Source organism: Stigmatopora argus, chromosome 20 (genome assembly GCF_051989625.1).
Source record: "Stigmatopora argus isolate UIUO_Sarg chromosome 20, RoL_Sarg_1.0, whole genome shotgun sequence".
Classification (NCBI taxonomy): domain Eukaryota; kingdom Metazoa; phylum Chordata; class Actinopteri; order Syngnathiformes; family Syngnathidae; genus Stigmatopora; species Stigmatopora argus.
The window spans coordinates 3223523-3244241 of NC_135406.1; the positions used below are offsets into that span (position 1 = coordinate 3223523).

The 20719-nt window shown below is 43.6% G+C and overlaps 1 protein-coding gene across 9 annotated transcripts in view; it reads right to left on the minus strand.

The window, feature by feature from the left end:
• sorcs2 (sortilin-related VPS10 domain containing receptor 2) overlaps positions 1–20719 on the minus strand; it is a 69043-nt gene that overhangs the window by 37982 nt on the left and 10342 nt on the right. For all 9 annotated transcript variants that reach the window (XM_077588333.1, XM_077588332.1, XM_077588330.1 and 6 more), the window contains one exon: positions 942–1009. In XM_077588333.1, the coding sequence (XP_077444459.1) occupies positions 942–1009 (68 nt within the window). The remainder of the gene's footprint in view (positions 1–941; positions 1010–20719) is intronic.

A 20719-nucleotide genomic window follows, 5' to 3' on the forward strand; every position in this document is an offset into this window, starting at 1 on the left:
TCTCAAAATTATAATCATGAGAGAGAGAGTTTAATATCTAAATATCTAATATCAAAATATCAACAGTAAACTCTCTGTCATGATTTGACAGCGAGCAAACCCGGCGACCAAACGTCCGTTCTACCCAAACGTCCGTTCGACCAAACGTCCAGTCGACCAAACGTCTTTCGACGAAATGTCCGGTCACGCTGTTTTCAATTTAATTCAATTCTCAATTTGGGTTTGAAATGCGGATCAAGTTTGAGAAATTCACCAGCAATCAACCGATTGCTTCGTTTCTGATTTTCCAGTGATGAGTCTGCAATAATGATTAGAGCATCCACACGCAAAATTTGTACATAATTCATACACGACTTCCAGTGAGAATTGCGATCAGAGTTAAAGAGAGGCAGCAGCTTTGAAGCTCTCCAAAAAGGGGGGATGGCATGAATTAAGTAGCATCATCACACACATTTGCTTTCTGGGGGCTCATTTTAGGCAGCCTCAGTCATAAACTCTGTTTTCTCTTATGCTAAGAGAGAATTAAGTCTCCTCTATTGTACCTGCAAGGTCAGGTTTGGCATCGGAACATCTGCGAGGGATTAAATGGAAGAATTAATATTCCATGAGAAAGTTCGTGCAAGATTCTCACTACGATGTAGTGCCGGCGGGATGTATTTTTTCTTTTTTTCAGCCCACTCAAAGGCAAAAAAAAGTGGTTTTGGCAGCCCTAGTCGACCCGCTTTCCACGCTGATACGTTATCTGCCCAAACAGATGCTATCAACGGCCTCCGGTACTCTGTCTGGCTAGCGCAGCCGCCGCATCGGGAGCTTTTTCATGCTTTATGGCCCCTGTCGGCCTTTTACGACACCTGAACTGACCTCCGGGAGATCTACGGTGGCCAGACTTAACATGAGGTCATCCCACAACAGATGGGATGGTGCTAAATGTTTTGGCCTACCTCCAGAGAGAGCTCTCCAGCACCTTGGTGGAATCAGCGTGGTAGTACTTGGTCAGAATGAGAATGACCTGCAAGAGAAGGGAGAGAAGTTATTTCGTTGGACACTTATACTTGCATACATCGGTCTTCACATGAATCGAGGTCATTATATTGAGTTTGGATAGTCAGTTCCGTTTGCGGTCAATTGGTCGCCGGTCTTTTGGTCGCCGTCTTTTGGTCACCGGTCTTTTGGTGGCGGTCTTTTGGTGGCGGTCTTTTGGTGGCGGTCTTTTGGTGGCGGTCTTTTGGTGGCGGTCTTTTGGTGGCGGTCTTTTGGTGGCGGTCTTTTGGTGGCGGTCTTTTGGTGGCGGTCTTTTGGTGGCGGTCTTTTGGTGGCGGTCTTTTGGTGGCGGTCTTTTGGTCGCCTGGACCGTGACAACGGGCGACCAAAAGACTGGGGACCAAAAGACCGATGACCAAAACAAGGTAAAACAACATGGTCTACACATCAATAAAAGCCAACAATGGTCATGAGCAGTTTCACTGAGCCGAAGTGTGAGTGTAGAAGAAAGAGTTTGTATGTACATGCGTTGTCCCTTTAAGAAGCGACGTCAGTCAGGGTCTTAACAAGTTCTCCAACAAAAAACAATAAAAGTCCGGGAAATTTGGAGCTTTTCTTTAGCCTAATAATTACTAGGGCATTAAGTATGACTAAATAGTTATTCACAGTTTGTATTTAGGGAATTTGAGCAACCATTTAAATGGTAATTATCACTTACCTTCCGGGCGACCAAAAGACCGGCGACCAATCGACCATGTACCGTCAGTTCATCCTAAAATGAATGAATACGTTCTAAAATAGAGGTTTGACTCTTACTCCTTGATATTTTTATGAATCAGAAGCCCAGGTCCATCACACCGCGAGTTCACCCGGTCAGAGTGGTCTTCCCAAGTGTTACTGCTTTTGACAGCGGTGGGATTTGCACTGTCATCTTGTCGAGAGGAGCAGGGAAAGGTCATACGGAGCGCCCGGAGGCTTAAGTGAAAGGATTTTTTGATGTGCTGGAGATTGGGAGGTGAAGAGATATTTTTGTCTATATTTCCAAACAACACTCGGCTCTCTCTGAAGCCCACGCAGCACAAAAACTTCTCTATCTCTCATTGCTTCACTCAAGACAACCTCCCGTTGTGTCTCCACCAGCATTTTCGGGTGAGATGAAAGCTCTCGGACCCAGAGAATGCGCACTAGATCCATTTCCACGACACACACTAGCACCAAAAGTCCATCTTGACTCTTGAAGACTCTATTCAAGAAAGCTTTAACCCTCCCAATCGCCCCAACCTTTGTAACGTTGTAAAAGACAGACAAAAGTTCCAGTCATCGTCTTTTGCCGGATATAATCGAGTGGTGCCCGATTGCAATAGTATGACCGCAACTTCCGCCCGGCTTTTTTGTTTTGTTTCCGCGAAGGCGAATGAGTGGAATGACTTTTGACAGGGAGAAGTTAACATGGCGGTCAAGACCTCCAAGTGACTCCGTGCGGGATACACAAGACAGTCCATTAAGAGTCAAGATCACGGCCGGGCTTTGACAATATGCCGGCTGTCCCGGGGACATTGCCGTCGCTTGTTTGCGCTTGGGCATTGAATAGAGCGCAGGGAGAAAGAATGAAAGGATGGGAGGGGCTCCGACGAGGAAGAATGCAGTCATTCGTTTAAAAAGGGAAGGGAAGAAAAAAGAAATCTGACCGCACACAAACACTTAAATCACAGTCTTAGATAAAAAGAAGTCAAGGCATTTTGGAAAATGAAGAAATGAAGAAGAAATGTACGCACTAATTTGTGGGTTTAAACCAGTGGCGGGCCGCCAGGGCCTTCAAGGCCTTCTCTGCTGGCCTATGAAATATCTGAATCATATATTCCTAAATAATATTTCAATTGTGGGCCAAGTTCTGATATCTGAAAAGCTCCAGTATTTGTATTTAATCACTTAATGCTGCTAGGAAGTGGATTTTACCCCATTTTTGTGCATTGATTTATTGATTATTTTTTATGTGTCGCAGCTGTAGCTGCAGTCGAGGTTTTATAGCCATAAAATAGTTTTTGAGGGTTGGATTGATTCGTTGAAGGCGCTACGAGAAAATGCATAGACCGCCACTGGTTTAAACAAACCACATAGTAAATTTGCACCATACTACAGTCTCACAATATAATAGTGACAATACAAATGGTTACAAATCTTTTAGCAGCAAATAATGACACAAACTGCCACAATCTTCATAGTGGTAGTTAGCCCAAAACATGACTGGGTCCTGCGGGTCATTTGTTGACCCTCAAGCCAGCATTTCATTCGGCAGATACGAAAAAAAAGCACAGACTTGCCGAAAATAAGTCGCTCCATCCGTCCAAATATTGCCAATTACCTCCTTCAATGGCCAGTCTCATGCTTAGGGACACTATACAGTAAATCTGGTGTGGGCTCTTTATTTGAGGCCGGCTGCTGACCCGCGCACTCGTTACCATTTTAACGGCGCTTGGAGATTGCCACCATTCATTAAAGGGTTCTGGGCGGAGGAGAGAGGGCAATTACATGCCCCTCTGCCCCCGCAAACCTTCACCGTGTCTGGGGCTGGTCGAAAACAAGCTCTGCGGCCAGACACTGCTGTTTCTTAGAGCTTTGTCTTTTTTTTTCAACAGCGCCTTATCTCTTCTCACTCACCCGTGGAGTCCTCGATGTCATGGTCAGAACTAGCTTGCCATACAAGAGTGGCCTCAGAAAGTGAGGGACATCGAGAGGTTTTGTGTACATCCACATGAAGCTCATTTTAAGAAAACCGTAAGGTCCGTACATCGTAGGTCGATGACATGGGAACGCGAGGGGAGACGGGCCCGTGACCGGACGTTTCGTCGAAAGACGTTTGGTCCCGGACGTTTGGTCGACCGGACGTTTGGTCGAACGGACGTTTGGTCGAACGGAAGTTTGGTAGAACGGATGTTTGGTAGAACAGATGTTTGGTAGAACGGACGTTTGGTCGCCGGGTTTGTTCGCTGTCAAATTATGACAGAGTTTACTGTTGATATTTTGATATTATATATTTACCGTATTTTCACGACTATTCGGCGCATCGTATTTTTAGCCGCAGTGTCAATAACGAGTGCTATTTCTGTATTTTACACACACAAAGGACGCACCGTTCTTTTAGACGCAGCCAGGCATAGCATATAGATATATTATTTATGGATGATTATCGAACCGTAATAGCGCCAGCTACGGAAGCAGCCCCAGACGCTATTTCCGGTGCGCAGTGACTGCTGGGATATATAGTCCTTTTGTCAATACACCCAGGTTGACGGCTGTGATAACTTTGCACTAATTGTACCAATATACAACAACGGCGAACACACTAATTTGGTGCTCCATGCACGCTAAAAACACGTTTTTTAAAAAGCAACAGAAGCAAAACTGAGTTGGGTTGTACTTTATTTAGCCATTTTACAATGTACCCACGTCATCATCACCCACAAATCCATCAAAGTCCTCATTTTCTGTGTCCGAATTGAACAATTGTCCATCGAAAACGCTGAGTTTAATACGTTCGTCCAGGCGGCCACAATCCATTCGCAAATAGTAGCTAGCTGGTAGCTAGTGTAACTAGCCCGGCGCTGCCTGCCACCCCTTCATAAAGCTGTGTTGATGTCGATGTATACAGGCCACAATCCATTCACAAATAGTAGCTAGCTGGTAGCTAGTGTAACTTTTCCAACGGTGCTTTCCATGCTTCGTCAAGCTGTATTGATGTCGATGTATACAGGCCACAATCCATTGGATGTATTGACAAAAGAACTACTACATATCCCAGCAGTCACTGCGCAGTACTTTGTTTACAGGAAAATAGTAGAGTCGGTGTACCCTATCGACTGATTTATTTGATTTTATCAAGATAACTATTTTAGTATTGGTCCATATATAAAGCGCACTGGATTATAAGGCGCCCTGTCTATTTTGGAGAAAATGTAAGACTTTTATGTGCGCCTTATAATCGTGAAAATATGGTAGGTATTAAATTCACTCTCCATCTCTCATGATTGTAATTTTGAGAGCTGGTTTCAACGGTAACAACCAAACGTCCGTTCTACCAAACGTCCGGTCGACCAAACGTCTTTTGACAAAACGTCCCAGTACCGAGACGGTCTGATCTGCTCTCCGGCAACTAATTGGACCGACAAGACTGCGCCGAGCAAGCTCCTCGGATGTGAGATAATCTACTGGCGCGAGTCGGAGGTCTCTAGGAGCGCCCAGGGGATCTGGGTAAGAAGAAAAAAATTAAAAAAAGACCACAACGGTGCGAAAGCAGTGGAACAAAGAGACAAAGGAAGAGCTGGAAAGCGGCGAGGGAGGTTGGAGGTGCGAAGGCGTTAATGGGGATGATGATCAATGCAGGGCGGCCGCCGCTGAGGCTTCTGGCGCTCCTAACCTGTTTATCGATTTGGGCAGATTGCAGCAGATCAGGCTTCCAACACAACTTAATCCAACTCCGTGCTATTAGTGCTTCTTTTTTGGGGAGAAACATATTGCTAAAGATTGGTCTCAGATCAATCTAGCCAACCTTTAAAATAGTAACAGGTAGAAAATGGACTCAACTGAATAACAATTTGGCGCTTTGGCTTAGACCAGACCATCAAACAATCCCTGCACGGACTTAAGAATCCTATCCTGGCTCGGGTTCCGTTCCCACAGCAGACACAGCTGGTGGACAGATCTGAACAGCTGTTGCCACGGAATTATCGTAATCCCTGTCCCCCTGCAATCCATCTATGCCCCCCACATTTTCCCATCATCACTACCGGGCATTTTTTTCCGGCTTTCTCCCAGGACCGTAATTAGCCAGCTGGAGTATTTCACCAAGACTATTTCTTTGTGCAACAATGACAACAAAACAAACAGTTCTGTCTGTAGCAATCGCGATAATAGGACTCAAACATGCCTTGTTGAAGTGGTGTGTTGCGTGATAGGTTTTGAATTCAAATTCAGGGTCGAATTTGGGAAAATGCTTTTCTATTGGAAGAAATTTGGCCACAGGCTAATACGTACAATCGTGGTCTACATGTGATAAAAGACTTGGAATCAAGACTCCAAATCGTTTGTTATTGGCCCCGTTGCGGTCACCGCACCGAATTGCGTTCAAGTCCGGTAAAAAGCTGAGGCTTAATGCGCGGGGCTGAGAAAAGTGGGCGTGCAAATACATTAGGCCAAGGTAAACCAAGCATCAATGCGCCTCATTTACTTTATTTTTTTTTCCAGAGATGCTCCATTACATCCGGCCACTGTGACGGTCAGGTGTGTTGAGGGGAAATGATCTGCCAAGATGATGTTGTAAAATGATTATTTATTTATTCATGATACTTAAGGCAACGTTAGGTCTGTCAGAACACAAAAACTGCTTCTGGGAGAACCCATTTATAAAATTAGGGGGATTAGCGTCATCAGATTATTTATTCTTAGGTGACATGAACCGGAGATTTTTTGGGCTCTGTTGACATGGCGTAAAGAATTACAGTGGTACTTCGTGGTACGATATGCTCGTGGTACGACGAAAATTTCGATCGAATAATTCGCTCGCGATACGATTAAAATTTCGAGATGCGACCAAGCCAGGTGGCCATGACATGAGGCTGTTTATCATTGTAGCGCACTGTCTTTTTATGCCACATCTCTTTCGTGTATCCTGTTTTTGGTGTTTTTTCAGAGGGTTGGAACGTATTAATTTGTTTTCAGTTCATTTTAATGGGAAACATTCGCTGGAGTTACGAAAAGCTCGACATACGATCTCAGTCTCGGAACGGATTACGATCGTATGTCGAGGTACAACTGTAGATCATATAATACTTTATGTGTATATAGATAAAATTGATGATAAGGACTTGACATTGTTTTAAATTTGAAGATAGTGGCGTGCCTTTAGATTTGTTTTAATGCAAACAGTGTGCCTCAGCTCAAAAACGGCTTGGCAAACGGTTCTAAGAGCGAAGCCAAAAATGTGAAGAAAACTATTTGCCTCAATCTCTCATTGGTCCCCAAAAATCCAGTAAATGACACATTGTCTATGTTTGATGGCGTCTTCCTCGAGACGCACCTTCGGGTGCGCACCTGCAATTTTTACAGTTGTTTCCCTTGCCGCCTCGTTGGATAGCTTGACGTTGACGTGGGCCACCCAAGAGCCAGTGAGAGATGCAAAATGTGCTCTGACACATGGCCTGGATTGTCCATCAACCCCGCAGGGAAAAATAAAACGCACCTCCTCACCGGTGACTGAATGGGCTTCCAGACCTTGCACCCTTTGTTTGACGGCCTAGTCTGTGAACTAAATAAGGGGCTGCATCATTAAGCAAACCATATGGAAGCGGGCTGTAAATGCAAGCAGGTCATGCGGCTTGGTAGAAAAATGCTCCCATGGGGGAGAGAATGTACCATTAAGGCATTGAAAATCATCCTGATGGTACATGATCTTTTTTGTAACCCTGTAACCCTGTCGTGTTCAGCAATCAATCCGAAAAATGAAAACATGTACCTAGCAGTGGCAGGCCGTCAGGGCCTTCAAGGCCTTCTCTGCTGGCCTAAGAAATATCTGAATCATATATTATATTTTGTCCATCAATATTATTGAATAATTCCAAATTGTCTGTTAGCTTCCTTTCATTGCTTTTCCTCCTGGTTGCACTGTTTCCAGATGTGTGTTTTCATATTCAAGCATTTAGCCAATCACATTTCAGCCATTATTTGTTGCCAGTGTCAGAAATCTGCCTCAAGGCCTTCACAATCAGTTCTGCAGGCTCTGCTGAAATAAACAAGTGTTGATAAGACTGTTGCCTTAACCAATCAGATTTCTAGTTGGCAACACCACGATGCCTTGTCGCAGGCGTAGGGATATGTCATCGCTTTCACCAACTATGATTGGCTAGTGATTAGCCAGAGCTACCAAACTGTATCTGGAGCGAGCTGCACAAGCAAATATATTATTGTGTTGATTTAAAGCCATTTTCAAGACGGACTATGTCAGAAATACGACAGGACAGGCTCAAATTTTAGCATTAGCTTCGATGGCGATAGAAAAGAAAGAAGAAAGAAAGGAGGATGGATATTGTGTACAGTTAAAAAGGATTTTTGGTGAGTAAAATATGGCTATATTCCTAAATAATATTTCCATTGTGGGCCAAGTTCTGATATCTGAAAAGCTCCAGTGTTTGTATTTAATCACTAAATGCTGCTAGGAAGTGGATTTTACCCCATTTTTGTGCATTGATTTATTGATTATTTTTTAAGTGTCGCAGCTGTAGCTGCAGTAGAGGTTTTATAGCCATAAAATAGTTTTTGAGGGTTGGATTGATTCGTTGAAGGCGCTACCAGAAAATGCATGGACCGCCACTGCTAAAGTAAAAAAGCAGCAACAACGAACAAAGTGGGTAGAGAGAGGCCGCTCCCAAATTTTAAAATGCAAGAAAACCCTTGACGATAACGAGCTGCTGCTCTGCACACGAGATGACAAGACTACGAGTCGAAACCTGGCGAGGGGAAAGGTGAACACCAGATGCTCTTGCTCTGGCGTGAGAAATGTCAGCGTTCCAGATGGCTTTTTTGACTCTTCAGTCAGCGCAAATAGTCTGCATTTTTTTCCCCCCAAAAAATTATTATTTGCTGGAACACCATTGTTATTCCGCGGACCGCCGTAGCGATCTGTCTCGGTGGTATGACACGAGACATCTCATCCATAAACATGTCGACCGAGGTGGTGGGCGAGCGGGGGATGTGTCGAGCCTGGCAGCCCGCAACAGACATGCCAAGTGGCTGCACTGTAAGGCTCATTTTACCGATTCAGCTCGGTGTTTATTTGGAATCGGCAGAAGCGAAAGAAGTCATTTTGGGAATCTTTCATGAGAAGGCTGCAGTTCTTGTCTATGGAATGTCCAAGCGAGCCAGTTTCCAATGTTTGGAACTGTTAAATGCGTAAGAAAGGTCAAAACAGAAGTGTTTTTTTAATTATTGCAATCTGCAAACAATAGGATTTGAAATAGTACTCTTCTGTACTACTACTTTTCTGCCTAAAAGATAGGAAACAACAGGTTGCGGCCAATATTTTCCACTAGAATGGAGTCTGTTCAATCCATCCATCTGTCCGATTCATTTAGACTAAACAGAGGTCACTTTCTGTTCAAATCGGGGGCGTTGTCGATTTTGAATCCCTTCCCACCTCTTTTGCGATATTCACTTCCTGGATAAAATCAGTGGTGGTCCGTGCATTTTCTCGTAGCGCCTTCAACGAATCAATCCAACCCTCAAAAACTATTTTATGGCTATAAAACCTCTACTGCAGCTAAAGCTGCGACACTTAAAAAATAATCAATAAATCAATGCACAAAAATGGGGTAAAATCCACTTCCTAGGAGCATTTAATGATTAAATACAAATACTGGAGCTTTTCAGACATTAGAACCGGGCCAGGGGGGCTTTAAATCAACACAACAATATATTTGCTTGTGCAGCCCGCTCCAAATACAGTTTGGTAGCTCTGGCTAATGACTAGCCAATCATAGTTGGTGCAAGCGATGACGTATCTCTACGCCTGCAACAAGGCATTGTGGTGTTGCCAACTCGAAATCTGATTGGTTAAAGCAACAGTCTTATCAACGCTTGTTTATTTCAGCAGAGCCTGCAGAACTGATTGTGAAGGCCTTGAGGCAGATTTCTGACCCTGGCAACAAAAAATGGCTGAAATGTGATTGGTTAAATGCTTCAATATGAAAACACACATCTGGAAGCAGTGCAACGAGGGGGGAACGCAATAAAAGGAAGCTAACAGACAATTTGGAATTATTTAATAATATTGATGGACAAAATATAATATATGATTCAGATATTTCTTAGGCCAGCAGAGAAGGCATTGAAGGCCCTGACGGCCCGCCACTGGATAAAATACATACCTTCGAGTTTTATCATTCAGTCTAAAAGAAAAAAGTATTGTTTAAGAACGAGTTTGATCGACCTGTTCTTATCGGAATTGTTTACCGTAAAAGAATGACTACAGGGACCTCTCTGCAAGTTAAATGACTTAATAAACCGGATTCGAATGGGCACAAATAGGCCTTAATGGATCCCGTCAAGGACTTGCGGCCAATACCGGCCGGAGAAGCCAGTCATTTTCAAGTGATCCATTTGTTACAGACCGGTCGGTCTCTTGTAGTATTTACTACCTCACGAGTACGCGCGGCGAATGTTTGCGATGTGCGAGTGTGTGTTTGTTTGCAGGAGCAATTACGTGATCTGGGTGAGTCTATTTGATCAGGGTTGGCATGCGGTCTCTTGTGCGATTGGAGGCGCGTGCCTGGCCCCTGGAAGTGTCAGATTAGTGGATTAAAGGGAGCGGAGGGCCTCCAGCAGACCGCAAAGCCGTGAAAGCAGACCCACTTCTTTCCACCGTAAAAGTGCATGAAATACGATAGCGGATGATTTCGAAACCATGGCACATAATACAGTCCAGAAAAGAGTTAATAAGATCATAATTACAAAACTCAATGTTCAACGGTGGTGCATGAATACATTAAAAGGTCAGATTTCATTTGATTTTAGTCTGCTGCATTTTGTATGACAACAAATAAAAGCCAAACGGCCTTTTTGTGAATGCTGCCGTTCCCAAAATCCAAATATGTATTTCTATTTGTCAGTTCGAAAAAGAGACAATCAGTGACCTTGACTGAAAGGAGTGTCATGGCTATTCTTGGCGTCACAAAAGCCAAGGCTTCTATGTCCCATCTTTGACAAAAAATGGGGGGAGGGAGTGCCAGAAAGAAGGCAGCAAGCCCGTCGATCCCGTTCCAAATGGCTGGGTAGTGGTTGAAGGTTATCCCGGCTAACGAACCTATCACGCCAAGCGTGGAGAGAGAGAGAGAGAGAGAGAGTCTCGCACACCCGCACATGTACACACAAGCGACAGGCTTTTGTGGACAGACAATAGTCTTTGACCTTCAGTGGAGCTGAGCTTCCAAAATACAACAAATAAAGTAAGCGCATCCCATCCCGTGGCGTTGCTACAGAAAGGGCTTTTCATCTCTGCAGGTTAGATTCTCGCCTGTTCCGATTGGATTTGTGCTTTTGAAAGGGGAAGAGCTTTCTCACAAATAAATATACCGGCCGTATTTACTTTTGAGCCATTCATTTTTTTCCTCCTAAAAGTGGCTAGTACATTTATTTATTGTGAGATTTTACCAATCCGTTTAAACAGTGGAAATGTATTATTTCTGAGGAAGTAAAAAAAAAAGACCAATTAAACGAGACTATTCCCGATTGCCTTTGGCAACCGTGGTACTCGGACGTTTCGTCGAAAGACGTTTGGTAGAAGGGACGTTTGGTAGAAGGGACGTTTGGTAGAAGGGACGTTTGGTAGAAGGGGCGTTTGGTAGAAGGGGCGTTTGGTAGAGGGGCGTTTGGTAGAAGGGGCGTTTGGTAGAAGGGGCGTTTGGTAGAAGGGGCGTTTGGTAGAAGGGGCGTTTGGTAGCAGGGACGTTTGGTAGAACAGACGTTTGGTCGCCGGGTTGTTACTGTTGAAACCAGCTCTCAAAATTATAATCATTAGAGAGATAGAGAGTGAGTTTAATATCTAAATATCTAATATCAAAATATCAACAGAAAAATCTCTGTCATAATTTGACAGCGAGCGAACCCGGGGACCAAACGTCTGGTCACGGACAACCGTTAGATGAAGGTCATTTATGCTAGGTCTGTCCTGTTAATGGAGGGTTTGGGTCATTGCTAGTTCATTATTTTGGTTTGTTTGTTTTCTTGCTTCGCAATCATTTAATGCAAATTATTTTTTTACCCCTGTGAGTTACTCAACCCCCAATTTGACAGCTCCCTTATGGAATTCCCTCAGAAACCCCATCCGGTCTTAATTGGAGAGTTTGAAACGGGCACATTTTGGTAGTTAAATCCCCTTTGGCCTCCTTCGCTTGTCATCCCCCTCAAAGACGGCATCCTCCGATATCTGTCCTTCCCTTCTTTTCATCTTTCAATCATTTACCAGCCTCCCTCAGCCCCCCACTCCCGGAGGACATGGGAGAGGAGGGAATCGGCCCTTGATCGCAAATTCTCTGCAGACGGGCCGTCTGCATCGACCGCCGTCCGCCTCCCTGCCAACGTTGAAGCATTGGACGGAATGCTCCGCATGGAATTGTCTCCACGCTAAACGGCAGGTCTATTTCCAAGCGATTTCTTTCTCAATAATAGAGTCAAGGCGCCGCTATTAAGATTTCACAGCGCACGAGCCCACGCTCACTGGCCCGTCATTGTCCTGTCAAGCTATCTTAGGCCACCCGGCACAAATGACCGTCCGCCCACCCATAGCAAGTCGTGGAGGCGCCCCGCTCTCGGCCAATCAGAGGCCACGGCGAGCAGCCCCATCAGGAAGTGGCGCTGACAGCCCACTCGTTTGCTAATGACTGTACTTGATGGCAAGCTGCGTAGAGGCTAGATGGTATTTAGTATTTATTTATAACCGCCTATTTAGGTGAGAATCTGCAGCGGAAATTTTTGTATCTTCCCTCCATCTTTTAAATGTACATTATAAATGTAAGTACAGTCATTTGCAGCAGGACAAAGTTGGGCACATCATAATTGGCATTTTCATTACCGCTAAGGTTAGCTAGTTGACATATAATAATATGTAATAATGTAATATAATAATATCTGACACCTACAGCTCTCAGTTACAGTGAATGAGTTAAAATGGGAAATAAAGCGACTTTGCTTGCATGTTTTGGCCCTGCGACATTGTTGTTTTTAAGACGGCAGAAAAAAACCTTTCACCAGGGAGGTCACTTCAATTTTGGGATGAGCACTTTCAAGCTCCAGGCGGAGGAGGAGGGGAAGTGAAGTGGAAAAAAAAGAAGAAAAAAAAGGCACGACCACCATGTAATTACTGGGCTGCTCCATTATTAATCACTCCCCGTCCTGATAGGACTTGCATGAGAGTCGTATGCATAATTGATATCGGGGATGGTTGCCTCCTTCTACCTTGTTCGACTGTTCGGCAAACGTGAGACGTACCGATTCGTGAAGCTGCGTTTACATTGGGTGAGGGCGTTCCATTTATCTCAGGTAAACGTCCAAAGGGTTTTGGGATGCTTCGTGAATAATCCTGCCGCCACCCCCAAAAAAAAATGTGGCCTGTCTCATGTCCGTCGGATTAATAATGCAACATGACCACGGTTTAAGGTAACACACACACAAAAACTTTGGTCTCGGATGCATTTGAATTACGCGAGTTTACTGCCTCAAATAAATGAATAATACTTAACATCCTCATCTCCTTGAGAGGTTTTAGATTTAAATTTAATAAGTGTTTTTATTTATTGACGCACAATATGCACGACTTCACTGCTTATTATTTCCACCACATTACAGTGGCGGTCCGTGCATTTTCTCGTAGCGCCTTCAACGGGTAGAATCCACTTCGTAGCAGAATTTAATGATTAAATACAAATACTGGAGCTTTTCAGATATCAGAACCGGGCCCACAATTGAAATATTATTTAGGAATATAGCCATATTTTACTCACCAAAAATCCTTTTTAAATGTACACAATATCCATCCTCCTTTCTTTCTTCCTTCTTTTCTATCGCCATCGAAGCTAATGCTGAAAGTCGAGCCTGTCCTGTCGTATTTCTGGCATAGTCCGTCTTGAAAATGGCTTTAAATCAATACAACAATATATTTGCTTATGCAGTTCGCTCCAGATACAGTTTGATAGCTCTGGCAAATCACTAGCCAATCTTAGTTGGTGAAAGCGATGACGTATCCCTACGCCTGCGAGAAGGCCTTGGTATCACCAAATCGAATTCTGATTGGTTAAAGTAACAGTCTTATTGACGCTTGTTTAATGCAGCAGAGCCTGCAGAACTGATTGTGAAGGCCTTGAGGCAGATTTATGACCCTGGCAACAAATTATGGCTGAAATGTGATTGGTTAAATGCTTGAATATGAAAACGCACATCGGGAAGCAGTGCAACCAGGGAGAAAGGAAGCTAACAGACAATTTGGAATTATTTCATAAGTATTGATGGACAAAATATAATATATGATTCAGATATTTCTTAGGCCAGCAGAGAAGGCCTTGAAGACCCTGACGGCCCGCCACTGCCACATTATGACTTTGCGATATCTGCATCAGTTTTAGATTTGGCAAGAAGCGATCTGCCATTAATCTGCAACTCACTCACATACGCCTCACTTTTGACCAAGTGCTAATTAAATAACGGTGTTGCGGTTAATTAATAGCCCGCCCGCGCTCAAGCCCCCCCACCCCTGCTTTCTTTGGCAAATTACCGGCGTCCGTATTGCCAGCAAAAATTGCAAAGTGATGTGCAGTTAATAATGATGCTGGGGAATCTTATGAATAAAAGTGCATGTCGACAAATAGTGCTTTTTGTTGACGTGATTATTTTGCACATAATTTCCTTCCCTATCAGCTGAATGAAAAGAGGGATATATTTGATTGACGACTATTCGTGTTCCCTTCCAACCTTACAAGCATGATGTAATGATCCATTACGCAATGAGATTAAAGATGCTTCCAAAATAGAAGATAATCTGGACATGCTGAGAAGAGGTCATTTAGAGAGAGAAAAAACAATCCACTGTGGCCATTAGTTGATTAGAAGAGGGTCTAGGGACCTTTAAAAAATGTGCGCCAATGTTCAAGTAATTTTATTAAAGGTCAACTGCAACACATGAATTGAGTGGATTACACATCTGGGGGCATTCACTTTATTTTATAGTGGAGGATTAATTTACAAGATCGGATCTATAAAGACAAAAAAAAATGAAGTGTATTGTCAGAGCAAACAAAATCACTCAAGCACGCTTACATTTTCCAGAGATTTACATCAGTCGGCAAGCTGTGAACGAGGCTAATTGCGCCGCAAACATCCATCCTTCCCTTAACAAGCGCGGTGGCCTCGCCACCTCTCGTCCCGCCTCTGGCCACGTGGCCATGAATCACACGGCTAACGCCGGTTCAGATATTGCACCCGTTTGAGGTTGTAATTATTTTCGCCAAGGAAATGTTTTGCTGTTTTTATTGCCGCTTTCGTTCATTTGTTTCTTGGCGTTTCCACCTTGAAAAAGCTAAGATTTTCTCAGGGTTGACGCTTTTTCGCCATTCATCATTGGCGAAATACACAATTGCCTGTGACATCCACCTATTTGTCACTCAGTGGCGGGCCATCAGGGCCTTCAAGGCCTTCTCTGCTGGCCTAAAAATATCTGAATCATTTATTATATTTTGTCCATCAATACTTATTAAATAATTCCAAATGGTCTGTTAGCTTCCTTTCCCCCTGGTTGCACTGCTTCCAGATGTGTTTTCATATTGAAGCATTTAACCAATCACATTTCAGCCATTATTTGTTGCCAGGGTCAGAAATCTGCCTCAAAGCCTTCACAATCAGTTCTGCAGGCTCTGTCACTTTAAACAAGCGTCAATAAGACTGTTGCTTTAACCAATCAGATTTCGAGTTGGCAACACCACAATGTATTGTCGCGGGCGTAGGATACGTCATTGCCTTGTCACAGGCGGAAGGATACGTCATCGCTTTCACCAACTATGATTGGCTAGTCATTAGCCAGAGCTACCAAACTGTATTTGGAGCGGGCTGCACAAGCAAATATATTGTTGTGTTGATTTAAAGCCATTTTTAAGACGGACTAAGCCAGAAATACGACAGGACAGGCTCGACTTTCAGCATTAGCTTCGATGGCGTTAGAAAAGTAGGAAGAAAGAAAGGAGGATGGATACTGAGTACAGTTAAAAAGGATTTTTGGTGAGTAAAATATGGCTATATTCCTAAATAATATTTTAATTGTGGGCCAAGTTCTGATATCTGAAAAGCTCCAGTGTTTCTATTTAATCACTAAATGCTGCTAGGAAGCGGATTTTACCACATTTTAGTGCATTTTTTGCCATTTCGCGTATGGACGTATATGGATTTTACCCGTTGAAGGCGCTACGAGAAAATGCATGGACCGCCACTGTTGTCACTAGTGAAAAGGAAAGCAGTGGCGGGTAAAACAAATAAACCTGAATAATAGCTTACTACTACTTAGACTACATTTGCTGCATTTTCTCAACATTAAATGGGAATTTATTCCCTTTTTAACATTGACTAAACAACCGCAAGGTGACAATGATGAATCCAAACGCTTAAAGTGGCCGTGGGGAGCGCGTTTCTAACGTTGAAGAGGTCAGTCAATTCCTTTCCCTATCAAGACGGAGCGTCCATGACGACCGTAACTCGTTATCCGCTCCCTTCATTAGCTGCATCAACGCCAGGGAAAAAAATAAACATGACGGAGTCCCCATGTGTGCCATCTAATTAGCCCTCATTATTGTTTGCATATTAAGTTAGAGCCGGAGAGCAGCGGGGACTGGAAGTCAAGGCCAAATCTGTCATTTCAAACTACTCCTAGATTGTCAAATCGAAGACACGTAAATAGACTGGCATCCCGTCTTGGTTCATCTATATATAACAGAAATGTTGTTGTTAATCAAACTATGTGTACACTGTTCACTGTACAAATAAATAAATATACGTGTAATAGAATGAAGCAGCAATTCCGTTTTTTATCCAGATTATTTCTCCTATAAAAGAATGGATTCATATATTGCGTAACAGCAACATCAGAAACGACAACCTGATAGGATGAGCGTCCCATTGGAATCAAGCTTAAGACAAATCAAACTGGGACTTCTCAGTGGAAATGAGATTAATCCATCCAAGCTCTTCCCTCAAAACAAGCATTGTTGTTTTCATTTTTTGACTCAGTGACCGCCATTGGCGGAATCACTGGACGTCTACCGCCGTCAGTGGTTGTATTTATAGTACATAAAAGGGCAGACAAAAGGAAAGGACATATCACTGTCGGGTACTATTCTAACTAATCAAACGTGAGCGCCAAAGCTTGCTCAACCTTCCATTTTATTGCATATAAACACTATTTTCTCCATTGATAGAGGTCTGAGAAATGTAATTACATACTGCAATACGTTGAGCAATCATGAAGGTCGTTTATTCTAAGCAGTTTCTATCCCTTTTAGAGTTTTATTCGCCAGAAAAACCATTCGGTCGCTGTGTCAAGCCATTTTTTTTCACAACTGCTCTCACACAGCGCTGACCTTTTTATGCCTGAGCTTGTCAAAACTGGGATTCGGGGAGGGGGCGTCACTCAGTCCACTAACCGTCTTGCAGTCCTCCATATTCATTTTAAGAGGGAGACGTGGTCTGACCGACCGATTGGCCCCGCATCGGCCTTTCGTTAGCCAACGGCCGTCCTGCTAATTGCCAATGTTCTGAAAATTGTCAAAATCACACAGAAAAAAACACAAAACCAGCAGCCCTCTATGCTCCAATTGAAGCATGGCAAGAAAAACAGAAGGTCCTGCATCTCGCACAGCGTCAGAGCTGATCAGTGCTGCATACCCAGCATGCCTTGAGATTTCTCCTACTATCACACACGTACACAACACCCAGACGGTTGGTATGTATGGATTGGCGTTCCCATTTTAATCCTTGGAAGGAGTAGAATCACAGTGGAGAAAGAGAAGGCATTAAAGAGGACAGCTGAGGGCTAAATGTTCACTTTGATCACACACTCGCTCACTTCCGCTGCACAGCAGCGTCGCAGCTTCGTCGTCAACATTTCGACGGCCACTTGAGGGATTTCGACATCCTTGGGCCGAAAAAGAAAAGGTCAAAAATCAGCGCTCACATTGCCAAAGTGTCACTCACGGCTACAAATCTGGGCCTTACTTCGATCTAAACTCTTACTTATTAACAGCTAAAAAAATGGTGTCAGAATTAAGGGGCTTTTTGTCCAAGCAAGACATGGTAAAACCTATTCAGGCATTGGACCATAGAATTACACCTGTTCTGAAAGGAAACATGTTATATACCTGTAGCTCGCATCGTCATTATTCTGCATTATTCATTCTTACTGCAATACTTTATGCTGCAACTGTATTGTTATTTTGTCATAGTACTAAGTTACATTACTCTGTTATTGAACTACAGTTCTACACAATCCCTCTTCTTATACAGTGGGGCAAATTATTTAGTCAACATGGGTAAACCTCAACCATGAGAGACAGAATGTGGAAAAAAAACCTAGAAAATCACATTGTTGGATTTTTAAAGACTCCCTCCACAGATTTTCTATTGGGTTGAGATCTGGAGATTGGCTAGGCCACTCCAGGACCAGAGACAGAATGTGGAAAAAAAACCTAGAAAATCACATTGTTGGATTTTTAAAGGCTCCCTCCACAGATTTTCTATTGGGTTGAGATCTGGAGATTGGCTAGGCCACTCCAGGACCTTGAAATGCTTCTTACGAAGACACTCCTTTGTTGCCCTGGTTGTGTGTTTGGGATCATTGTCATGCTGAAAGACCCAGCCACGTCTCATCTTCAATGTCCTTGCTGATGGAAGGAGATTTTCACTCAAAATCTCTCGATACGTGACCCCATTCATTCTTTCCTTTACACAGATCAGTCGTCCTTGGTCCCTTTGCAGAAAGGGATGTGTACTGGCTTCAGCAGGGGGACAAGTCTGGCAGTGCAAGAGTTGAGTCCCCGGCGGCACATTGTGTTACTGATAGTAGCCTTTGTTACTGTGGTCCCAGCTCTCTGTAGGTCATTCACTAGGTCCCCCTGTGTGGTTCTGGAATTTTTGCTCACCGTTCTTGTTATCATTTTGACGCCACGGGGTCTTGCATGGAGCCCCAGATCTGGGGAGATTATCAGTGGTCTTATGTCTTCCATTTTCTAATAATTGCTCCCACAGTAGATTTCTTTACACCAAGCATTTTACCTATTGCAGATTCAGTCTTCCCAGCCTGGTGCAGGTCTACAATGTTGTCTCTGGTGTCCTTTGACAGCTCTTTGGTCTTGGCCATAGTGGAGTTTGGAGTGTGGGAGATTGAGGTTGTGGACAGGTGTCTTTTTATACCAATAATGAGTTAAAACAGATGCTATTAATACAGGTAACGAGTGGAGACCTCGTTAGAAGAAGTTAGACCTCTTGACAGACAGAAAGCTTGCTTGTTTGTAGGTGACCAAATACTTATTTTCCACTCTAATTTGGAAATGAATTCCTTAAAAATCAAACAATGTGATTTTTTTTCCACATTCTGTCTCTCACGGTTTAGGTTTACCCATGTTGACAATTACAGGCCTCTCTAATCTTTACAAGTAGGAGAACTTGCACAATTGGTGGTTGCCTAAATACTTATTTGCTCAAATGTATGCATAGATGGATCAATTCATTATGCGGTTCATCTCGTTTTGCAATACTAATATTTACTCAAAGTACTTTAAGCATATTTTCTGCTTTACTGTGGTATAAGAATGTTGCGTTATCTACCTGTCATATTCTATTTGCTACTGTTTTGTAATTGACTTCAAATGCATGTGTTAATTCCCAAGAAACACTGCTTCCTCCAGGACGGCTCGATTTGGAACACCGCCATCGTCCCCGGACAGGGAACGTCACTCCCCGCTGCTGCTGCTGAAAACGATTTTGGCAGTGCGTATCGCAATGAACACCCAAGGATTTGCTTCTTACACGGCGCCGTGCCATTGTGCTGCACAAAGACAATCGGGACACTTAATTAGCCATATTATTCTACTGGGAGTGTGGAATAAATCCTTCGGGAAAGAGGGAAATGTTTCCTGGCCGCCCGCCCCGACGCAGCGGCGGGGCGTTGGAAGGAGATCAGAACTTACAAGTCCGGCAAGACGAGGGAGGAAGTGGGCGACTGGCGCCAAGAACCGAATGCCGCAATCTACAGCATTTGGCCTTGAAAGAAGGCATGAGTGGATTCCACTAGTTTGGAGAGAGCAGTCCTTAAGATGACTACATAGGCCCCCCAAAATATCTCAACCTTCAATTTATTCCGTTTACTATCATACAAAAACCTATTTGTTCGAAGCTCTTCATCTAATTTGATTTAAAAAAATGAGGACATAGGACTATGAAACCGCAGGCCGCCTCCCCCTTTGAGCGCAACGTACAGTATATTTAGCATGGTCCCAGAAGTTAATTCCTATTAACATATTCATACTGGCGCTCTCTTTCATCACGCGCAGATTTGTCACACTTGACTGGCATCGTATTCCACTCGCAGCTAAACAATTTCTCTGTTGACGTGCACAAGGAGGAAGACGACGGCGGCGGCGGGACGCGGGGGTGTTACTTTCATGTTTGTCGGCTTCCCACACGCCATCCCCCCTTTTTGGTGAATTGAACTGAGTGAAGGAATTGAAACGCACCCAAGGATAAAATAAATACAAGGCATTATTTGGCGCTTGCCTCTATTAGACTGCGACTGCAGTACATGACGGAGTGCCATGCGAGGAAGGCAATGATGTCCTTTTAAATCCATTTAGGTAAAACACAAATTGAAGGCATTTCTGACCCCATCTGGCCCACGCTGTCGCGGGCAAAATTGATGCAACTACATTCGATTGGGTTCTACTTTTCTCGTTTCCAGTACAATGATTTGTTACGTACACTTTCGTTTCCTGTACAAAACGGATTGTTCAAATGCAGTGGCGGTCCGTGCATTTTCTCGTAGTGCCTTCAACGGGTAAAATCCACTTCCTAGCAGCATTTAGTGATTAAATACAAACACTGGAGCATTTCAGATATCAGAACCGGGCCCACAATTGAAATATTTTTTTCGGAATATAGCCATATT